This window comes from Pseudorasbora parva, chromosome 4, assembly GCF_024679245.1.
Source record: "Pseudorasbora parva isolate DD20220531a chromosome 4, ASM2467924v1, whole genome shotgun sequence".
Taxonomy (NCBI): Eukaryota; Metazoa; Chordata; class Actinopteri; order Cypriniformes; family Gobionidae; genus Pseudorasbora; species Pseudorasbora parva.
The window spans coordinates 49,346,329-49,369,161 of record NC_090175.1 but is presented as its reverse complement, the minus strand read 5'-3'; the positions used below and the strand labels follow the sequence as shown (position 1 = coordinate 49,369,161).

The 22,833-nt window shown below is 37.7% G+C and overlaps 1 protein-coding gene across 1 annotated transcript in view; it reads right to left on the bottom strand.

Annotated features, from left to right (window-relative positions):
- Positions 1–7,988: 7,988 nt before the first annotated feature.
- The window catches only part of grin2ab (glutamate receptor, ionotropic, N-methyl D-aspartate 2A, b), a 120,289-nt gene continuing 105,444 nt past the window's right edge, over positions 7,989–22,833 (bottom strand). Inside the window, exons 7-15 of the mRNA XM_067442122.1 lie at positions 20,419–20,621; positions 19,976–20,141; positions 19,266–19,419; positions 19,034–19,159; positions 18,601–18,830; positions 17,209–17,369; positions 16,897–17,084; positions 15,042–15,280; positions 7,989–14,619 (exon numbers count right to left, since the gene is read on the bottom strand). Of these exons, the coding sequence (XP_067298223.1) occupies positions 12,838–14,619; positions 15,042–15,280; positions 16,897–17,084; positions 17,209–17,369; positions 18,601–18,830; positions 19,034–19,159; positions 19,266–19,419; positions 19,976–20,141; positions 20,419–20,621 (3,249 nt within the window). The 3' untranslated portion in view covers positions 7,989–12,837. The remainder of the gene's footprint in view (positions 14,620–15,041; positions 15,281–16,896; positions 17,085–17,208; positions 17,370–18,600; positions 18,831–19,033; positions 19,160–19,265; positions 19,420–19,975; positions 20,142–20,418; positions 20,622–22,833) is intronic.

Sequence of the window (22,833 nt, the reverse complement as noted above, 5' to 3'; positions counted from 1 at the left end):
ATAAAAAAACACAGGATATAACAGGGAGATACGACCGCATCCATAATTTATTCAAAAAGTACAAATAATCAAAGTTTTCCGAAGCCAAACAATTGATTTGTGTGCAGGAAATCTCCAAAAGCAATCAGCGTCTCCATCCGCCGAAGATCATGAACACATCATATTTCAAATATTGCCGCCCGTTATGTCCGTTTGGCTCTCATATGTCTCGTGACCAATTGCGTCATTATGTCAGCACTGATTGTGAAATGTCATTGGCTCTCTTGTGTCTTGTGACCGATTACGTCATGCTCAAGAGTCGTATGCATCATTTGAATGAGATATGAATGAGTGCATTCACGGAGCAACGGGATCATCATTTCAGAGAATAAAACATTAAGATCCACTCTGTTCTTTACATAAAGATATCGTATGACTTCAGAAGACTTGGAATGCAACATGAGTTAATAGTTTTATATTGTTTTTGGTCAGTTTTGCAATAAATACCTGTGACTGTAAATGTATTTGCCTGTTATGTGTTTTATATTGTTTAGATGTGGGTAGGTTTAGTGTAGGAGTTGGGTTAGTTGCGGCAAAATATAAAAGTAGCCTAAAAGTAACTATTAATAAAATAATGTCTGCATGCTTTTACAAATGCAAATAATTAAATGTGTTTGTATATGATGGAAAACGTTTTTCAATTAAAATGAATGGAGCACCCAGCACGTCAAAAAAATGACACCTCGGGGCACCTTTAGCGTCTTCATTGGGACATGGAAGGGACTTGACCATGCTTCGGATTTTGACGCCTTGGGAGTGAGAAAGGGTTGATAGTTAATAAGTGTGATGACATCATTTAAGCAATGAGGTCAACCCCGCCCTTACTCTTAGCTTAAGACTTCTCTCTGTTCCTTATTAAAAGTTGCTCTCAGGAGATTTGTGAATAGGTCTTAAGAGAAAACTCTTAACTAAAAACTTTTACTGCTATTTAGGAGAACTCTTAGTGTTAAGATAAAATGTTTTGTGAATACAGCCCCCGATTCAGAATGCTAGATCTAACGAGCCGTAACTGAACCAAATAACCGTAAGTTTTACCCTTCCAGTCAAATATTGTGCTGCAAACATCAATAACAGCTTTAAGTGGTCAATGCTGGCAAATGACCATGGTAATCCACAGCTAGCTGTGCATTAAACTATTTTATTTTGGAAGGTTCTTTGCCTCCATGTTAAAATCGCTGAACATCGTGTCCTAACTTCACACGACGTGATAAGATTCCAATGAAAAGCAACATGTCTGTCCACACCAGACAAGCTCAATCAAAGACTGCGAGATGTGACAAATCAATCAAAAACCACAGCCAATCAGAACAGTTCGTGGGCAGGCTCTCGTGGCAAGTGCACGGCACCGGAGATTAATCTTGACTGCACTCTCAAGAAAATGGATAAGTACATAATCATTTACAAGTATTACACCATTTAAACATTACTAAATATACATTTTTAGTACATTACATACATTACAGTTGCTAAAAGAATCTTTGTCATAGAATATACTTGTTTGTTCATAGTTTAAATGTTCTTGTTTCTGTTTGTTTAATTTCAGGATCTGAGGTGAATTATCCTTTGTTGCTTTTAGAGCAAAGCTGGGAGCACTAAATTATATTTAAAGTCACATTACACGCTTTTTACACTAAATAAAGCACATAAACACTACCTGAGATTATCATTGCCATGTTTTGTGTTGTTGTTCCAGCCGCGACTTTGTAGAAATAGAAACCCTCAACAGAGTCCTTCAATTGTCCTCAGTTTGAAAAGATGGCTCTCAAGATAATACAGTCTCTAAGGGTGCTTTCACACTCGGTTCGATTGCCTGGACTGAACTGGAGTTTGATTACTCCCCCCTGCCCCTGCTGGACTGTGTTCATATTAGGGATGTAACGGTATTGAATTTTCACGTCACGGTTATAGTGACCTAAATTATCACGGTTATCAATATATTATCACGGTTTTGTTCAAATTAGATAAAGTGTTAAAAAAAACAATGCACGCACTGAAAACATGTCAACAAGTTTTATATTTGAAAATCAACAAACAACAAATAAATCAAGTAGTTCTATGCACTTTTTAACATTTGCAACATTGTATTCTGTGGGATTTCCTTCCTTATATTGGCCGTCATCAATAGCACCACATGCATAAATAATCATTTGGTGTAAATAGAATCTCTAACATTATCTCTATAAATATGTTCAAGCAATATTCTCATCAGTGTCCTATCAGCTATGACACATTTAAATCTAGCATATTTTGAGCCCAAACAGTATCACAGGAAAATAAATCATATCCATATTTTAATATAATTTGACAGTTTATTTTATTAAATATCAAAAATCAAAAAGGTGTGCATTATACCCGACACCTATGAACACTTTACAGTCAGTTTTATTCAAACGCGCATAACCAATGTATGTATCTTTAGAGACGGTCCTTAAATGATCTCGAACGTCAAGCCAACTTTATGCCAGTCATATCAGATGCGCTATGGTTCTGCGGTGTTTGTTTTAAACTATTTTCGCTGCTGAAATAGAACAAAAACATTCAACCGTATGCTGAATGAATCTCCTGCGTAGATCGCTCTGGACAAAACTCTGTTAATCTGAACGCATCTGATTATTAGACATCGCATTCATAAACTCAATAGAAACACGTGATAGGTTATAATGCGCAACGCGGTTATAATATATGGCTTTAGAGAAGCCTATAATAAGTAGGTGACTATAGCAACAGCGACGTGAGTGACTGTGTTACACGCCACAGCCGAAATACACAAACAAACGGGGGGGTCCTGATTATTATTCCATAAATGTCACCCTAGTCGTGTCTGAACGTGTTCGTTCGTCTTCACGTTATTATTTCCCAGACCTAGGTTGGTATTGAGGTCAAAGCCCACTTGCCTTGCGTTCGCAAATCTTGGCAGATTTGAAGTGTTTCCCCTATTACAGCGACTTTCTTCTGGCATGTTCTGCTGCACAGGGTGACCAGAGCCTCTTTGATTAATTTTCCCCTTTAGGACTTTTGTAAAAGCCAAAATATGGCCACACCTCAGATTTTTTACTTTTAGAAGGCTGGAAAATCTCCCGGTACTGTCACTGCCTTTAGTTATTTCTTCTCATTTAGAAAACAGCGTTGCGTCACGTGCTGCGCGCGCAGACTGGACAGGATTTACCACGAGTTTTCAAAATCGTGATAATCACTGACGGTTTTCATGATAATTACATTTTAAACGATATTACTAACCGTCAGGACATTTTATCGTGGTTTATCGTGAAACTGGTATTCGTTACATCCCTAGTTCATATTATAATTACTTGGGTCCGAACCGGGGTTCGTTTGTGTCATCAAAGCAGCAGCTGTTTACCCGGTTGCTTAGTAACGACAGTGAACGTGAAGGCGGCGAAATGCATAGCGCTGCACCCGTCATTTGCATATTTTTGTTTTTGAACCGTTGGTTTTGTTACCAAAGCTTCAGTACGTAAAGGCACTTGCGTCTCTCTGCCGCAAATGCACTGCAAATGCTATAAAGACTTCTGAAAATGAGCAGAAATGAGATCTACGGCTCTCTGCTTGCAGTATGTCAGTGACGCTCGTCAGGTAAATGAATGAAACGCACACAAAACACACATTTTTACCAAATCATGTCATTAATAGCGGTTCACTTCTGCGATTTAGTATGATTACGTTCACATCAGCAGCAAACTGTACCAGATTTCACATAAATACTAACCCCAGACCACCTTTTTAAGCGGACTTGGGTACGGTTTGCGGGTGCGCACCCGAGTTTGAAAAACCGTGTTCACATCATTTAAACGAACCAAACTCTGACATCGAACCCAGGTGCGCACCAAAAGTGCTGGTGTGAAAGCACCCTAAAAGAAGACCTTCTGCTCAAGTGGAGTTTGAGGGACCTGGAAGATTTTACTGAAGAACATTTGATAGTTTAACTGCTCAGGACAAACAAGGGACTCAAGAACAACCATCAAAAAAAAAAAAAAGAGAAGAGAAGAGAAGAAAACATTTTATGTAAAATATCTTATTTAGGACAGTACTACATAAAAAATTTTTTTTTTTTAATGATCCCATTTTTTCATTAAAATTATATATATTTTTAATTAATTCACAGATTCTGCAAGGGGTTTGTAAACTTTCATGCAGCACTATATGCTACAAATTAATTTGATTTTACTGTAAAAAAATCCATTGTATACTGTATGACATTATAATATTGTGATTTCTAAAGTGAACTGCAGGATATATGAAAAATAATACAAAATAATAACGAATTTTAGTAAAGATATTGATTACTTGTTTCAAGATTGGCAAAAAATGACATTCGGCTTATTAAATTAATATTTAGTTTTAAATAGAAGAGTTTGATTTTAAGATAATCAATATCTAACTACAAGAGGGAATGCACAATTAAATATCCAATATGTGAAAAAAAAAAGTGAATCGTTACATATATGAATGTCACCAAAATAAATGTTTGCTAACTTTACGAAAAATTACTTGACATTTTAAAATATTAATATAGTTTTTAAATAACGAATTTGCACGACAACCCGTTCACAGAACCCAGAACTTAATTAGGGTAATTTATGATTTAATGTTGACTTTAAATGTGCACTGGCACCAATATCCTGTACTTTGATTCGCCACATAATGTGACGTGTAATTTTGCCTGGAAGGAAAGTCTCACACATCCATATCAAACATGGAAACGCACACACACACACACACACACACACACACACACACACACACACACACACACACACACACACACACACACACACACACACACACACACACACACACACACACAATCATTAAAGGTTGTGACTCTGAGAGTGGAATTTGAAAAGAGAAACCCTTGCATGGTGTGCCACGTGTGCAGCGCTCCCCTGCTCGCCGAACGTCATCCTCTTCCTCCTTCTCTCTCTCTCTCTCTCTTCCTCCCTCCCTCTTTTGCCTCAAACTATCTTCCTCTGTATTTTTAGTATTGGAGAGTAGGCGTCGCGCCCTTATGAATTTTCATGGGTTCTTCTATGTGTAGGCAGAGCGCGCTCTTCTGGCAAAAGCTCAGAAATACTCACTCACAAATGCACACACACACACACAAACATACACTCATTCTTTCAAAACTGCAACCCAGAAGAAACTCATCATCATCTCTGTTCCTCCTGTTTGGCACAAACACGCACACGTATACACCCACCACAAGAGCGAGATACAGTACACACCTAACACTACATGCACATTCAATGTCTCACAGTAGATTAAGCCAATAAGAAATGACTTCTATCTAAATATGGATAGATCTGGGTCTCTCTCTTTCCTCGCAAGCCCCCACGCAGACCTTCACAGGAAAAAAATCCCTCGACTTCTTTACAAGCTTCATGTTAGTGACATGATAATACAATGTTAATCGTGTTTGGCGGCAGGCACACTTCAGAGATTTATTCGGAGTCATTGACCTCTCAGTTTAAGCTCACACGTATGTGCACTCGCACACTCGCAGTCGTGCGACAAAGTGCACACGCGTGATTACACGCATCCTGAACTTCCGCAGTACTTACTGACAGCAATCCGGCATATGAAAGTCATGTGTGAGCGTAAATGCTAATCTGTGAGCATATTATAGCCGTTCTTTTGCTCAAGGGGACATCGCATATGTCCACATTAGGGCCTTAATTATGCTAATTCTTCAAATTTGATTCATTTAGTTGCATTACTTTATTTTTTTGACATGTGCTTGTATGTGTGTGAGTAATTAGTATCTCCAGATCCTCTCTCTCTGATATGCATCAATGTAAACACGTGTCGGGATGTGTGTGCAGTCATACTGTAGGCTATAATGTTGTGCATATGGATCATGTCACGATTAATTAGATTAGGATGAACTGACTGCAGATTAACGTCCTTGTATTTGAGGCTGTTTGTTTAAATGACGATAAGTTATTTGATAGACTCTCTTCTGCCCTCCACACTGACTCCTCTTAGGCTCACCACAATACATCTGGACCTTTTAGTGCCCAATGATGAGTAAAAGTAATGCTTTCACCCGTGTGCATCACTAAACACACTATGACACATGCATACGCGCTGAGAGAGACAGACTCCAGATTTCCGGAGTGGGAATGTATGGAGGCGTTTGGTCCTTGATGTACATTAAAACATAACAGATATTATAAATATAACTGTCAGAAAAAAATAATAATAAAATAAATAAATAAATAAATATATATATATATATATATATATATATATATATATATATATATAGAGAGAGAGAGAGAGAGAGAGAGAGAGAGAGTCATAAAAGTAAAATAGAATAGGTTTAAAATAATAAATACAATTAGAAAAGGGTTTTAAGCACCCCAGAAAATAACTTAATAAAACTCTTGGTAACATTTAAGTTTAGAGCCCAATTGTCAATATTAGCGGCCCCAGTTTATATTAGGTGGCCTTAACTACTACGAACTTACATCAAAAAATAAGTACAATGTACTTACCGTGTTCAAATTGTATTGCAACGCACTTTTGCTGATATTGAGGTGGGATACGGCTAGAGTTATGGACAGGTGTGGTGTTGTGAGTAAGTTTAAGGGTAGGGTTAGGTGTAAGGGAAGTGCCAACTGTGTAATTACAAATGTAACTACAGAAATTATTTCCAGATGTAATTACATGCAGGTATTTTTAAAATGTAAGTACAATGTAAAAACATGTAGGTACACAATAAGCGCATTGTATCAAATTATTAATTACAATGTTAGTACATAATAGTTAAGGCCACCTAATATAAAGTGGGTCCTTAGCTAGTTGCTTATTAGCATGCATATTTCTAGGATATTGGCTGTCTATTAGTACTTAAGTACATATTAATGCCTTATTCTGTATGGGCATATTCTACAACCATAATCCAACCAAATCCAAACCAATACCTAAATTTAACAACCTTACTAAAAATGAATAAGCAGTAATTAGGAATTTATTGAGGCAAAAGTAGGTAATAAATAATATTTTGGGCAATTTAAATAAAACTGAAATTACATGAAATATACATATTAGATGAAATACTGCTCCTGCAGCTCCTGAGATAAATAAACTGAAGTACTACAATTACTCAAACATAAACAGATTTTCTTTCAAATACATTTAAAATAAACAAAACTAATATAAATGACAAAAGCACATGCATTTAAATTACAACGGGTTTGACCATTTTAAAAACGGTACAAATAAAGGATAATTCAAAATAGTAATAAATACTATAATACACTGAAAAAATGTCTTCAATTGAAAATTTTCTAGTGACTGATCACATCTAAATTTTTCAGTTGGCTGAATTTAAATTCTGAATTGATGCAATTTAATTCACAGAAATTCAATTCGGCCAACTGAGACATTTAGATGTGATCAGTCACTAGAAAATTTCTAATTGGAGACCTGATATTTTTATTTTTTACAGTGTAGTAGATAACACTGGATTGCTATGAAAAGCGGTCAATATCGCATACTTATAAAAATACTGCAAGTAAAAATTCAACTGTCAAAAACAAAAATACATAAATAAATAATAAAAAAGAGAGATCAAATAAAATAAAAAACAGTAGTTTCAATTACTTCCAAGCCGAGGAATACTGATGCATATTTGTGTCCAGTTCATGTAGGCACAGTAGGTATGCTCTTCATTAGTTATATAGGCTAAAATCATATAATGCTGTAGTATGGCTTAAAGTGTGTCAAATGACAACCCAAGTCATTATAAATTATAGCACTGAAAAACAAACTGTAGTGCACTTACATCCTCCCATTGAAGTTCTCTCATGAAGTGCATTCCCTGCCATTAAAGTGCTCTCAAGAAATAGTAGGTCACAACTGGTTGAAATCTGTAAAGCATGCAAAGTGGTCTTTAAGCCTCCATGAAACCAGTGATAGAGAAATAAAACTAGAAATTACCACTGTCCTTTATTTCAGACCAAAGGGTCTTAATGAATACATAAAACATCATAAAGCATAAACATACTATGAATGACCATTATGGAGAAAAATGTTAAGAAATATGTCTGTACATGTATTAGGCTATGGTACTTTATACAGTACAATTAAGCCAAAGGCAAGTGAATGCTTGTTAAAACCTTCCAAAACTGCTAAACAAGTTTATTAGACATATTTGATTTTGGAAGAGAAAAAAAAACAACATCAAAAAAACATCAATTTGTATTTTGAGTAACATTCTGAATGTTTACTGAACGTCTGATTTTAAATAAAATGATTTTTTTTAAATTCAATTCAACTATATGACATTGTAAAACTCGGCATGACTGGATATTAAAATGCTAATAAAGAAATACATTTAAATCTGAAGTGTGTAATTTCTGCGCCAACAAATGATTATAAAAATAACTGTTCAAACAGGTTTCCTGAAAACTCCCACCATCTTCTATTGGATGGACAAACACCCACTGAGTGTGGAGTCAATGCTGGGGTGTCGAACGAACAAAGAGTAATGTTTTGAAAGCAATTTTAACATCTAATAAAGTAACACATTTCACATTTAACCAGGACAGTTGGACTGTTTAATTATATTAATCTGAAAGATTAATCAGAGACATACTAAGACACACTGTCTTATCTGCCCAAATAGTCACATATAGACTACAGTGTTCACACATACTAGTCTTGGACAGCTGAAGGAACAAGTGAACATAAACAGTATTTGTCTACTTCCAGCGCACACACGCACACGCACACACACACGCACAGTCAAAGTCTGCACTACAGCGCATTAGCCTACTTGTACTATAGTTTACCTTGCACAAATATTCTGACTCTTTTATATATATTATTATATATATTATATATATTGATTTGAATTTATGAATACTAGTTGTGCTGGATTCAGAGCAATTCTTACTTCTCTGAGCCATTTGTTATGCCATGAGATTTGTCAGGGTCTTTTGGCAACTGCATATTACAGAAAAAAAGAATAAAATTCAATCCAAAGTTGTTTTGAAAGATCTGCCAAAAGCCTATCATGTATCAACATCATTTTGTTTAGTTCAAATGGAATGGGCTATTTATATGTTTCTCTGCAACAACATGACCAGGCTTATGACAGAAAAATTATGTAGTGTTGGTAATATTTAGACAGAACAGAATTTTTTTTTTGCTGCAGATCTTCGGCCTTAAGTGTGAACATGGATCATAAAACCAGTCATAAGTCGCATAGGTACATTTGTGGCAATGGCCAACAATACATGGGTCAAAATTATAATTTTTTTTCTTTTATGCCAAAGTCATTCAAATATTAAGTAAAGATCATGCTCCATGGAGATATTTGTCGTACTGTAAAATATATAAAAAGATTAGTAGTAATGTGCCTTGCTAAGGACTTGACTTGGACAACTTTAAAGGCGATTTTCTAAAAAATATATATTTTTTGCACCCAGAGATTCCTGATTTTCAAATCTCAGCCAAATATCATCTTATCCTTTTGCATACAGAATCACAGTGGTCTTCCCCTTTCATTTATGTTATGGGCAAAATTATATACCTCAAATCATTTGATTTATTAAGGAGCTGAAAATATTTTTTTTTTTTCCGAATCGGTCATGCTTACAATTTTAATCAACTGGACGATATATTTGGAGAAAACTTCCCTTTGACTTGCACTGAAGAAGGGACCGAGCAAATCTACAGACATTAGTAGACTTGGGTCAGGAAGCAAGCACTCACAATACCCGTGGCACTGCTCTTTGCATGGATAAGCACCACACAAGATTTCCTGACAAGTGGTATTATAATTAGCAATTTTCCAGTGATTATACGTTAGCTGATTAACTTGACAAAAAACTGTGATTTCTGCAATTGAGTTCAAAGAAAATCCTCACTGCAATTTCATATTAAGCTTAATTTTATAAAGCAAATATCCACTGTTATTCCCATTTTACCAAGATATGTGGAAAAAACTACCTTTTCGCTTCACTAGCAGGGGACTAGTCGTCTGCCAACCTGTCACTTTGATCTTTTGATTTACTTTCAAAGTTAAATTTCACCTAAAAGAACAGAAACATGTTACTGGTCATTTAAAAATAACCTAAATAGCCTCAAGTGACAGTAAATACATATTTAAAGGGAAACTTTGAAAAAATGGAAGCGGTTACATCTCACCGTTACCATTTGACGTGAACATTTTCTTCTGCAGTACATAAATGACTTGCTGTCTGCTAAAAACCTGCTGAAAAAAATAAATAGAAAAATGAATATAATTTTCTCATCCTGTGAAAATAATGCAAACAATACAAATAATAAGACAAAATAATATGTTGCACTCAATAGGCTATTAGCAGGTCTTGTGGTTTTAACGCACATTTTTTTTTCAAAAGTTCAAAGTAAGAACTGTAGGAATACAGTGCACTGAAGATTATTATAATTTAACATTATTACACTATTTTAATATAATCAATTGTAGACAAGGGATGACGCAATTGTAAATTTGTCTAAATTTGCATAATGGAAGTGATGCAAATAATGTAAAACAGATCAATGTGCAAATAGATTTATTTAGACGAAGGTCAAATCTACTTGTAAATACAAACTCATACTGGTTGTTTAAACCACTACAATCTAACCACAACCCATCTACTCTTGACACTGAAATATCCTACGGTGTCTTGGATCTGGATGTTGTTGTCTACATTCAAGTGAGATGTTGATACACACAGACAAGGCCTTCTCCATGGAGGCAGATATGAAATATGAATATGCTAGTATTTCCGTAGACATTAATGAGGTTAAAAACAAACAGCTAATTTGAATATTTCTTGGGAGTGTAAACACAAGAACGCCAGTCCGGATACATCGGCGGAACCAAAATGGTTTGAGGCAAGCGTGTAGCATATGACAGAATGACCTTATGAAAAAGCCACAAAATATACTATTTATCATTTTCAAACCGTGTTCGTGTGGGAAGTCTGATACCCATATACCCTGAAATGTTAACCTCACTTGCTTCAGACACGGCTTTTACTGAAAACACAGCAAAGAAAGGTGATCCAGTTAACATTTGGTCATACGACAGTTTTATGTTTGTATTCAAATGAGAATCAAAATCACATCTGAGATGAATCCATATTTTCACATTCACTGTAAACATATACTCCCATTCACATCAAAATCAAAAAGAACAATTCTAAAAGTTTGACCATAGAGAAGATTAACATGCTGTTATCTTTTTTTCTTTTAAATATATACGCAATTAAATCACATTAATAAATGAATTCCACATGTATAACAATTCATAAAATGAAAGGAACTAATAATAAAACATATTAAAACTAGGAAATTTCATACATAAATATAATATTGCAACCTGATATTGTGCATATCTCTGGAACGACCATTATAATTCAAAACAACCAAAAATATTTGTGAAATATGAGTTTGTGGTTGGATTCTACAGGAAGTGATGTGTTTGTGTGTTCGAGGCAAACAGGAACTTTTTATATCTCGGTGGTTCTGTATTGACATCATTAGTTGGTGTGGGCTTTTATATTGTCTACGCCTTCTCAAGAGTCCCTTACGACCACAAAAGAGACTTTTTCTGTCACTTCCCTGCATTTCTTTTCCTCCTCCCACAATAAATACACTTTGCACACCCTTTTCACATATTTGGCAGTGTATAAAACGGTGTAAAAATTGACTATCACTTTTTCAATATTCTAGACAACTATAGAAATATGCTCAAGATGATAAAATTTAGATGAATGAACACTGACACTAACTACACTGTTGTGCTGTGAGCAGAGGAGTGTCTTCCTGCATTTGCGCTCTGCATGCAGGCAAGGTGCGGACAGATTCAAGGGCTGGGAGGGTCAAAGACTTTTTCCTCTCTGTGTCCTCAGAGACACGAATGAGTCACAGGCCTTGTGTGCACAGAGTTTTCCTTCTCTGAAATTCTCTAACATACTTTATTTCAGAGATTACACCCGAGTCTAACCGTTCAGGTAGTGCATTTTGTCACAGTTCAGGTTGGAATGGAAATCTAATCTTTGTACTATGAGCAGTCTTTGTGGACTGCCTTTTTTTCCTTCAATTTTTTTTTTAACATCGAAATGCATTCGTACATGCATCTATAAGCCGTTCAAACGGTGTAACAGATGTTTTGCCACCTTTCCAAAAACTCAATTAGGTTTGGATCTGCTAAGCAATTATTTATTTCAGAGTATGTAATTGTGTGCAAGAGCACACCTGTCATTTATCCTGTCACATGTGGTATTTGTTTTTTGGTCAAGAGAGATTCTATTACTATGCCTAGCATTGTCCTTTCAGTGGTTTGAGATCATGTATTGTTTGTGCCTCTTGTATGTGCATGTGTATTTTTGTTTGTGTAAAAGTGCAGAATGTGGATATTCACGTATGTGTTTTATTTATTCAATTTTTTGGTTGCTCATGTTGCGTGAAAAAGGAAACTCTTTGGAGCTGCCCCTGTACTTCCAAGCAGCTTTCGCTGCTCTTCCTTCGCTCAAAGGCGCGAGAGCGTCCTGCCCACCATTTCTGATGTTTTCTGGAAGACACAGAGCTGCCGCTCGACTAGAGGGGAGGACCTGATGTAAAGTTGAACTCTGGTTTCTGTTCAGACAGATAAGTCCAAGAAGGGAAACAAAATATATTCCAAACTTGCTTGCCTTATAGTCATAAAGCTTTACAATTCTGCCAAGAGTTCCACGGTTAAGCCATATCCTGGTGGAAATATCCATGCATGTCTTTTCATAGTATCTCAGACTTCTCTCTCTATCAGACATCAGACTCGATGCTCGGCATCCTCTTGTAGACACGCCGAGCGCCCCCAGCGCTCAATGCCCTGGGGGCAGTGTATGTGCCAACGGGGGGAGGGGCTACATAAGGCATCACATGCTCGGGGTAATAGAGGTCAGGGGTCACCATCCCCACGCCGAGCATATTGCCATCAGCCTGGCCTAATGTGAGTGGCACCAGCTGCTTATAAATGTCTGTAGAGCTGCGGCCGTGAGCTAGACGCTGGTCGTCACGGAGCGTCTGGAGAAAGGGGTTTTCCGTCGGGCGTGCTGGATACATCGATTTGCTGCGACGGCCAATCCCGAGTCCGCTGACCCCCACCCCCGCGAGCGTGTGGTTTAGATGCGCAGACTGATTTTTTAGGGGCTTGTCTGGCATCAAAGTGGCCGAGGGAATGTTGGCGTACGGCGTGTTGTCCTGCAGGCTGACCCGCCGCGAGGTACTCTTCTGCGGCAGGTTCTCATACGAGTGCTGGCGGATGATTACGCCCTCGTTCTGGTAGTGACTAATAAGACCGTCACCCTCTTGGTCACTCTGGGGAAGATAGGCTGTGAAGGAAGCATCAGGCTGGGGAAGAAAAGGAGAAAAGGCCCTGTCAACACTTCCGCCACCAGTGCCCCGTCCATCTGGATGGAGAAACTGGTCTTCACTTATGTCGTACAGGTTTCCAGAGTGAAGGCAGGCATCACAACGATACTGAGGGGACCGTACAGTGTAAAGCCCAGAGTAACTGGACACTTTCGACAGGCAGCTACGGCAGTGCGTCTGTCGTGGATCCTGAGTAGAAGCAGGCCCGCTGGCGATGCTCCCCGCCCCGCCGGGCTTTCCATACGTGTTGTATTTTTTATCCTTAGCAACGGCAGTTTGCATCACGTCCGGTTCATGAGCCTGGGAGAGCAGACTGCTGTTGAGCTGCAGAATTGGCTGCTGCTCAGAGGAAGAGGGGGGCCGGTGCTTGTTGTCACGGTGGTCGCTGAAGATATCCGGGTAGTGCAGGCCATGCTCCTGGTCAATGGAGTCGATGGTATAAATCTGACTCCCCTGGCTGCTCTGAGAGTAGATCTGAGCACTGTGGTTACTCTGCTGACTGGGCTGGCTCCGCAATGTTGAAAGCTCAACGTCGCTCAGGTCCCGCGGAAGGCGGTTCCGTTTTCGAAGTGTTTCTTTTAATTTGTGCTGCTTTTGCAATTCCACCCGACCAGAGCAATCTGACATATCCGAGCGGGCGGGGGCATCTTCAGGCAGGTAGCGCTGGCTCTTCATAGGTAGGGTCTCGGTAGGCTGCGGGGCAGATGGTGGGGAATTCTCCCCAGGCCCTTGGTTCTGCCGTAGGGTCTCCACAGACTTCTTCCACAGGGCACGTGGCTTGGAGGCAGGAGGTCGTATGGTCTCACCTCCACCTCCTGAGCCACCATTTCCAGCAACACCTGGCTGAGCATCCGTCAAGCTCAGGGCACGTTGTCCAGGCAACAGAGTGTTGTTAAGTGGCTCTTTGTGACGGTTGCTGAGCATGGTGCTGGTATTGCTATAGGGCATGTTTTTCTGGGCAAGGTTGTTTCCTTTTCCTCCAACCATAATTTCCAGCAAGCCCGGGGTAGGAGGGAGAATGCTACTCACAGGGCGTTTGGGTGAGGTAACTCCAAGGGTGGTGATCTCTTTAGCCGATTTCAGAAGGTGTAACATGTTGGCCTGAGGGCTGAAGCCCAACTCTGGGGCTTTCTTCATTTCGATATGGACACCGTGAATGCAACTCCAAATCCCCTATAAGTGGAATGAAGACAGAACGGTTAAGAGAAAGAAGTAGTAGGGGCTAACACTAAAAAGTATATATTAGCACAATATTTCTCAATATAGTCTCTATGTATTTTTTCTGGGTTCTGAAACTCTATAAACTGATGGAATAAAGTAATATATCCTGCTGTGACAAACAACCGCACCCTGTAACTTTATTGTAGAGATGGTTGCTGGTGCTATTATATTCTGTTATATAAGCTCTTTCTTATTTCACAGCAAAAAATTTGTTTGTCAGCACATAAGCAGCAATCCCTACCCTGATGATGCTTTAAGACGACCGTGGTAAACAGCCACCATGACATGTTAATATGTCAAGATTAAGCAGATAATGGTTGCCTTCAGCAACGGAATCTCTCTAGTTAATTTACCGTAGTGTTTCTGTGACATACCCTGCTGATAGTGAAGAGAATTCCTGGCCGACCAGAACAGAGACCAGTGAAACAATAACGTAGCCTCCAGTAGAAGAGGTGCTCCCAGACAAAAGTAATTAGCGACAGAGCCATGGCAGCCGCAAGCATATAGAACACACCAGCCATATTATCCACATCTAGCTGACTGCTCATCACTTCATTCTTCTCATTATGACAGATACCAGTCAGCCACTGAGCCTCCAGCTCCTCCATCTCACCTAATACACAACACAAAATCACAGTCAATGCTTATGCATGGAAAAACAGGCTGGCTCTGTTCCAAACATTAGTGAGCTGTTTACCTGGGCAGCATTTTTAAGTATTTCAGGCAAGTTCCCGACAGAGCGCTGTTAAATAGGCGGCAAAATAATGTTGCCTAATTAAATATCGTATGAAATAAATAAAAAATAAACGGAATTAAACAATGATCTTTTTTAGATAAAGCGGCATCTCTTACACATATGCTTTATGGATAATGCACTACAAGATTTATGAGATGTATCATGCAAAATAAGAAAATAGTACAATAGTTAAATCTAAACGGCCTACTATAACTATTATTTCACACCTGGAATTTAAAAATAAAAAATAGTTTCAACATTACTCCAGTCTTCAGTGTCACATAATCGAAAGTAAAAAAAAAAATACATTATATCCAAAATGCAAGCTTGTGTTTACATAATATGTGTGTACTGTGTATAATTATTATGTATATATAAATACATTCATTCATATATATATTTTATTTTATGTGTATATCAAATATTTATACATAATATAAAATATATATATATATATATATATATATATATATATATATATATATACATACATACAGTATATACATGCAAATATTTCTTAAATATATACATAAATGAGTATGTATTTATATATACATAATAATTATACACAGTACACACACATATAATATACAAACATAAACTTTTGGAATTTTCGATTTGACAGCACAAAAAAAAAATCGTTTACCTTCTGTAAAAAGGTCCGGAATAATCCTGTCTGAATGTGAATGTCTGTGATTGCTAATGTTGTATTACCCTAATGCTTCTCCTTGTGTGTTTTTTCACCTACCGGAGCTTCCTTTTGCACACCACTCTTCAGCATGCTTTCAATACATTTCAATATGGATGGTATCCGATGAAAAAAATAAAATTATGAATAAAAAAAATAGAGCCAAACCAAAAAATAAAATAATGAGAAGACTCATTTTATTATCTGTATCAGATAAGAATAAGATGCTTGTCTATATTTCACTGCTCACTTATGTTTTTTTTTATATTCAGCCACTTCTATAAACTCATGAATTTGACTTAAATAGGGTTTTTATAATACATTTAAATTATATCAATAAGTAATAACTTAAGACGTTTACATCATACATGATGCACACAAGCACAGCACACGACCTACTGTAACGCCCACGTCTAGAAAACACACACTCCCACTTATGTAATAAATGGAAATGTTAGTCCAGCTCAAATCGCTGCATGAAATCACAGATGTCAAGTGATAAGAATTGTAATTTAAATGTCGTTTAGAAAACTAGTCCCCTCCTAATACGGCTAACTGTACATTATCCCTTACATTATGTTAATAGTTATAGTAATAGTTTTAAAGTTAAAATATATTCAAATCATGCACTATGTAGTGTGTTGAAAATAAATTATTTATGGAATTCCATTTCATTTAGAGTGCTGCCAATGTAAAGAGCAAGGAGTCTCACTAAGGTTTGGTGAGGAACAGAGATAGTGTTTAATACGGAGGTCATGAAATATGTGAAATAACAAGAGAGAAATGCAGGATTTTTCTTTTATACCATCTCCAATGATCCCGAGGATAGCAAGGTCGACCAGCCGTTTCCAGTAGGATCCTTTCTGCAGGGCAATGCCATATCCTGTTGTGGCAAAGATGTAGCCACTGCCAATAGTTACTAGCTTACAGCCATCATCCCGCCCTGCCATATAGTTGAGCACAGCCGCATCATATATGAAAGCATCCAATTTCCTGTATAAAGCACAGATAAAGCACAATTATTGGTATATATACTGTATTTAAAGAAAAATCAACATTTTGTCTACCAAAAATAACCTTTTTGACCATGCAAGAAAATTGCATATCCCAGTCATACCCAGTCTTGAGGCTGACCAGTGCATCCTGAACTCCAGTTTGATGGTATTTCACCATGTACTGGTGCATGTCTGGGTAGTTTTTCCTGATGTTTCGCTCTGTGCTCCCGTTAGGCACAGTCCCAAAGCGAAACGGTGGTGAATAGGAATAGGGACTCTGAAACTACGAAAGAGAAAAAAATACATCAATTACATAGAGAACTGTGAGGGCAGCTTATAAAGATACATGGAGAGAATCAATACAAGCTCAAACACAGAAATAAATCCATGGAGATAAACCTAGTAACTGGTGTAGTTCAGACGCTTCATCTTGTAAATTTATAATGACATGCGGACGCTTTCTTAAAACCTAGTGAGCTGTCAACTAGACAGTGCACTGTAAAATATATTTTGTCAGGCAGCCTAAAAACTGTGCTTCATGCTGTAACATCTAAATCAACTAGCTTTATTAAGAGAAATTATTTATTTTCACTGAAACAATTGAAATACAGTAGGTTACACCAACAAATGTTATTTTTAATGTAGAAATCAGGTAGACCTAATGAATCTTTTTACAGCACAATTTTAAGCATGGGCCTAAGTGTGTGTCATCCATGGGAAAGGTAATCTCACAATGGAGCTCAGCAACAAATCATAGGCAAGATGGCTGACAGATCCAAAGATGTTATTTATAAATGTATCTATATGAAGAGTTTTCATTAGCAAAAACCGATTAACGGCATGTAAAAAAACAAAAAACAATTGAATGTCTTGCGTTATTGTCCACATATAGCACGTTCTGAGCCCGAAAAGCGTTTTTGTCAGGCATTGCGATTTCATGTTTTACAGCAGAAAATCGACAAGCACCCTTGTTGTTTGTGAACACAAGCCGATAAGTTGTAGCGAATCAGCGTGCAGTATTCCAGTCAGGTGACAAGGGTGCTAGTCACAAAAGACGTGCTAGCTGAAGGGAGTTTTATCAAAGCTGACTAAAAGTGGTTGAGGATTTATAAGACTCCTGCAAATCCTTGTGCACCATTACATGCTGAACGATTGGTTGTCCTTATGCGTTGCGTTTGTGTGTGCGAGTGAGAGCGCTTGTGTCTGTGTATGCCCATCTGTCAGTATGTGTGTGTGTGCACGTGTTTTAAAGGCAATTACAAAGCAATTACTTCATTATCTGTTTTTGCAAATTAACTCTTTATATGTAGTTCAAAAGTTGGACTCAGTAAAATATATGTTTTTAAAGAAATTAATACTTGTACTATGTATCAAACAGTTAAAGAAATTAAACTGACAAAAGACACATTCAGTTGATAAAATTGTTTTTAAAGACATTTATAATATTATAATGTTTGAACTTTCATCAAAGAAGTCCCCCAAAAAACACTATATTTCATGACACAAAAAATTACCTTTCTGTCACTGAGGCCTGTGACTTGGTCAACAAACTCCTCTTGGATCATAAAGGCCGCCAAGTTAGCAGTGTAGCTGGCCAGGAAGATCACAGCAAAAAAGGCCCATACGGATACAATAAATTTACTGGTAGTGCCTCTGGGGTTCTGTACTGGGACAGAGTTGTTGAACACCAGACCCCACAGCAGCCAGACTGCCTTACCAATGGTGAAGGAGGGTCCATGAGGGTCTACAGAAATGTATAACAGAAACAGGGAAAATTAGTGAGTAGAAGTGAGGGGTGAGTAGAAAGTTACAAAACAAATAGTGGATCTACAAGTAGTTAAAGTTCTTATTGTTTAAATGTTCAGATTTTTACCATGCATCCTGACTGTTTTAGATCATCTTAAAGCAGAGGTTGGTTGACTGTGTAGTTGATGTTGTGTATCATACCTTTGCCCTGTGCCAGGTTTCTATTGAAACCGAGCGGACTGATGAATTCAAAGAGGAAAACAGCGATTGCTGTGACGATGAGTAACATGACAAACATCATAACCCACACTGAAGCACTGAAGGGTTCTGAGGGAGGAGAGACAATTCAGAAAATGCATGGGGGAAGGCAGAAATAAAAAATAAAAAACACTGATTCCAGAGGGATTTGCAAAGATATTATTTAATCTAATACCTAGAAATGCAGAGGGCGACACTGTTCCATTACTACGTGACACCATCACGCTGATGCCCGTCTCGACAAATGGGACAGAGAAGTCTATGACCTCTGACCGCTCTTCATTTATGGTCAGTGAGCCCACGGCCATTACCGCCTTTTTATTGTATACCTACAGAGCAGGGAAAAGAAAACACCTCAAAAAAAGAAACCACTGAATGAAACAGAAATACAAAAAGATGGATGGATGGATGGATGGATGGATGGATGGATGGATGGATGGATGGATGGATGGATGGATGGATGGATGGATGGATGGATGGATAGATGGAATAAAGAGATAGATAGAGTGATAGATAGACAGACAGACAGAAACATTCACAGACATAACAATAGTACAATAGACATTGACAGACAGAATGATAGAACTATTGATAGAGAAATTAATAGATGGAGCGATAGACATAATTATAGATAGAACGACTGATAGAAAGAGAATAACACAGACAGACAAACAAACAGACAGATAAATAGATTAACACAGACAGACAGGCAGGCAGGCAGGCAGGCAGGCAGGCAGGCAGGCAGACAGACAGACAGACAGACAGACAGATAGACAGATAGACAGATAGACAGATAGATAGATAGATAGATAGATAGATAGATAGATAGATAGATATAATAGAGCGATATATAATTCGCTCATTGGGTCTTTTAGAGCGACTAACCTCCCCCACCATGCCGTTCCAAACATTATTGATCTTCTTGCCATGTTTGCCATTTGTGACCAGGTAAAGATCATAGGTGAACTTTACATTTCTGGCAATCTTCTTCAGGATGTCTATACAAAAGCCCTTGCAGCACTGCTTGATATAGGAGCCATCCGTGGAATTACTGCAGCATATACAGGCACAGAGATATAGAAACAGCTGATACTGAGAAAGATTGAAGATAGCTCAATCTAATACATTCTAAATATAACACACTTAAAAGTTCATAACCACATTAGAGACAACACAATTATTTCTGTATTCCCCAGGAAAAGAAAGCTCTCATGCTAAAGGCTAAGAAAGGATGTACAATGCCTGCAGAACCAGTTGTTTTATTCAAAACTGGTATTATCTGCTAAAGTTGTTTTTAAAGTTAAATAAATAAATAAAACATAACTCACTCTTTAATGCGTTTCCTGCAAGGTACAGAGTTACGCATACATGTGCCAGTAAGAATGTCCACATCATCCACTATAACAAAGGGTCTTTCCTCTAGAGTCACAATGCTCAAGTGGTTCTCATCAGCGTCCATGTCCCCAAATGAATTATAGCGCGGCCATACTGGAAACTTCAACCTCAGTGTGTGGTTTTCCCATCGTCCCATCTGTAGAAATACACAAACAAACATTGACTCACAAATAAACAATGTTTGAAAAGGTTCTTCTCAAGTGCCCTCCATTATTATGTTTGGGGACAAAATGTGATTTTCCGCTCTTCAAAGCAAACCTTAAAAATGTTATTAGAGAAACACTGCATATTTTATCCAGCAAGCAAGCAAGCCACATTCAAACACTGGGACCATGTCTATCTTTCCTCCAGGCTTCAGTCGTCTCATTTTCTCTTTATTTACTAGTTGCTTATGAGTAGTTGACATAAAACATGTCCAAGAATGTTTTTGTTGTTGTTGTTTTGTTTTACATTTAAATTGTAGTTTTTTCCACCTGTTATTTATTTATATCTTTGTATCTAATTAGGATTAGTTTAAAAGGATTTTGAATTTTTTGCAGTACATTTAAATCATTGGTTCTCAAATGGAGGTTTAAGACCCAGAAATGGGTTATAGGGCTTTTCTGATGGACAGGGTTTTACTTTCAACAACTTTTTTAATGTAAAATGCAAATAATCAAATATTAACCTAACCATGTTGTCCCCAGTCAGGATAGAACAATAATAATGTGCTTAAAAAGTTTTAAAAGGGTGGAGAAAATGCTTTCTATATATTTTGTTGATTACTTTAAAGGTCCTGTTCCTCGCAATTCCATCTTTTAAACTTTAGTTAGTGTGTAATGTTGCTTTTAGAGCATAAATAATACCTGTAAAATTATAAATCTCAAAGTTCAATGCCAAGCGAGATATTTTATTTAACAGAAGTTCCCTTTCAAAGCCTACAGCGAACGGCCGGTTTTGACTACACCCCTGCACTTCCTGCTTTAATGATGTCACTAGAACAGTTTGTTGACCAACCCTCCGCCCACAAGAATACGCAAAAAAGGGGGCGTGGTCTTGTTGCTCTCTCACGTGGAGAAGAGGAAGTGTTGCGTTTGTAGAGTGTGTTTGTCGCCATGTCATTGAGCACTTGCATCTCCCCGTTATGGTAAGAGACGTGACCTTTCTGAGCAATGTGCGCTAAGCTGCTGTCGAATCACTACACGGCACACTACGCTGGCACAATCAGAACTCGTTACGTATTTCTGAAGGAGGGACCTTATAGAACAAGGAAATCATCAGGCCGTTTTAGGACAGAGAAAACAGCGGTATACAGATAAGTAAATTGTGTGAAAAATACTGGGTTTTTTTACACGCGAAACATGCACTCATGTTATATTGCACACTGTGAACACAATCAAAGCTTCAAAAACACATGAAAAACGGGACCTTTAAAGGCAATCCAATCCAACTTTATGGTATTCATCTATCACTGGTAATATGACTAAATACCAATATTATATTTTGGACCAGTATTTTTTCCATGTGTTAGGCTGGTAAATCACTCTTATGTTGCTGTTTAAGTATTAGCAAAATTTTCAGTTTTCCTTATTCAGCCTATGTCATGTTAATAACTTTGCACATTTGGCCTCTGTGGTGCATGCAAATATTAAATCAATGTTAATGTTGGGTTTCAACAAAAAAATGTTGGTACTTCTGTACAATAAACAATTTTGGCTACAGCAAGATAATATTGGGGTCCTCATATGAAAACCGGTTTGGAACCACAGATCTAAATGGCCCTGCGGGTAAAAATACACATTTAGAAGTGTCTCAGAGGCACAATATGCAAGATTTATGCATTCAAATATATATAAAAAATTAAAAAACATTAGCACAGTGTTATATATTTAGTTCACTTGTGTATTTACACCTGTTACTTGTTCCTGTTTCTTTTCTCTCCTGTGTCTGCTCCTTGCTGTCAGTAAATCATTTCATGCTTTGTGTCATGTGTTTTGTGGCATTGTTCTGTGTATGAACTGTGTCTAACGTGCACGTCACGTGTGCAGCATGTCCAGTATTTCAGGCGAGTGCTCCAGCGGCTGCTTGAGTCATTTATTTGCCAAGGAATTGTGAGCTCCATACACGGTCGGTTCCGTTCCCGGGATTTATTCTTTTACCTGAGGGTATCTAAATGAATCCTGCCAAGGTAAAAGCTGTTGTTGATTAGCCCACCCTAGATAATCGTAGAGCATTCCAGCAATTTTTAGGGCTCGCCAATTTTAGGCAAAATTGCGCAAATTAAAGGCAATTCATTTTGAACTTTAGCCAGGTTGCCCTTCCTCTGACTTCTCACCTCCATGCGAAAGCCTTTCTGTTATTCACTGCAG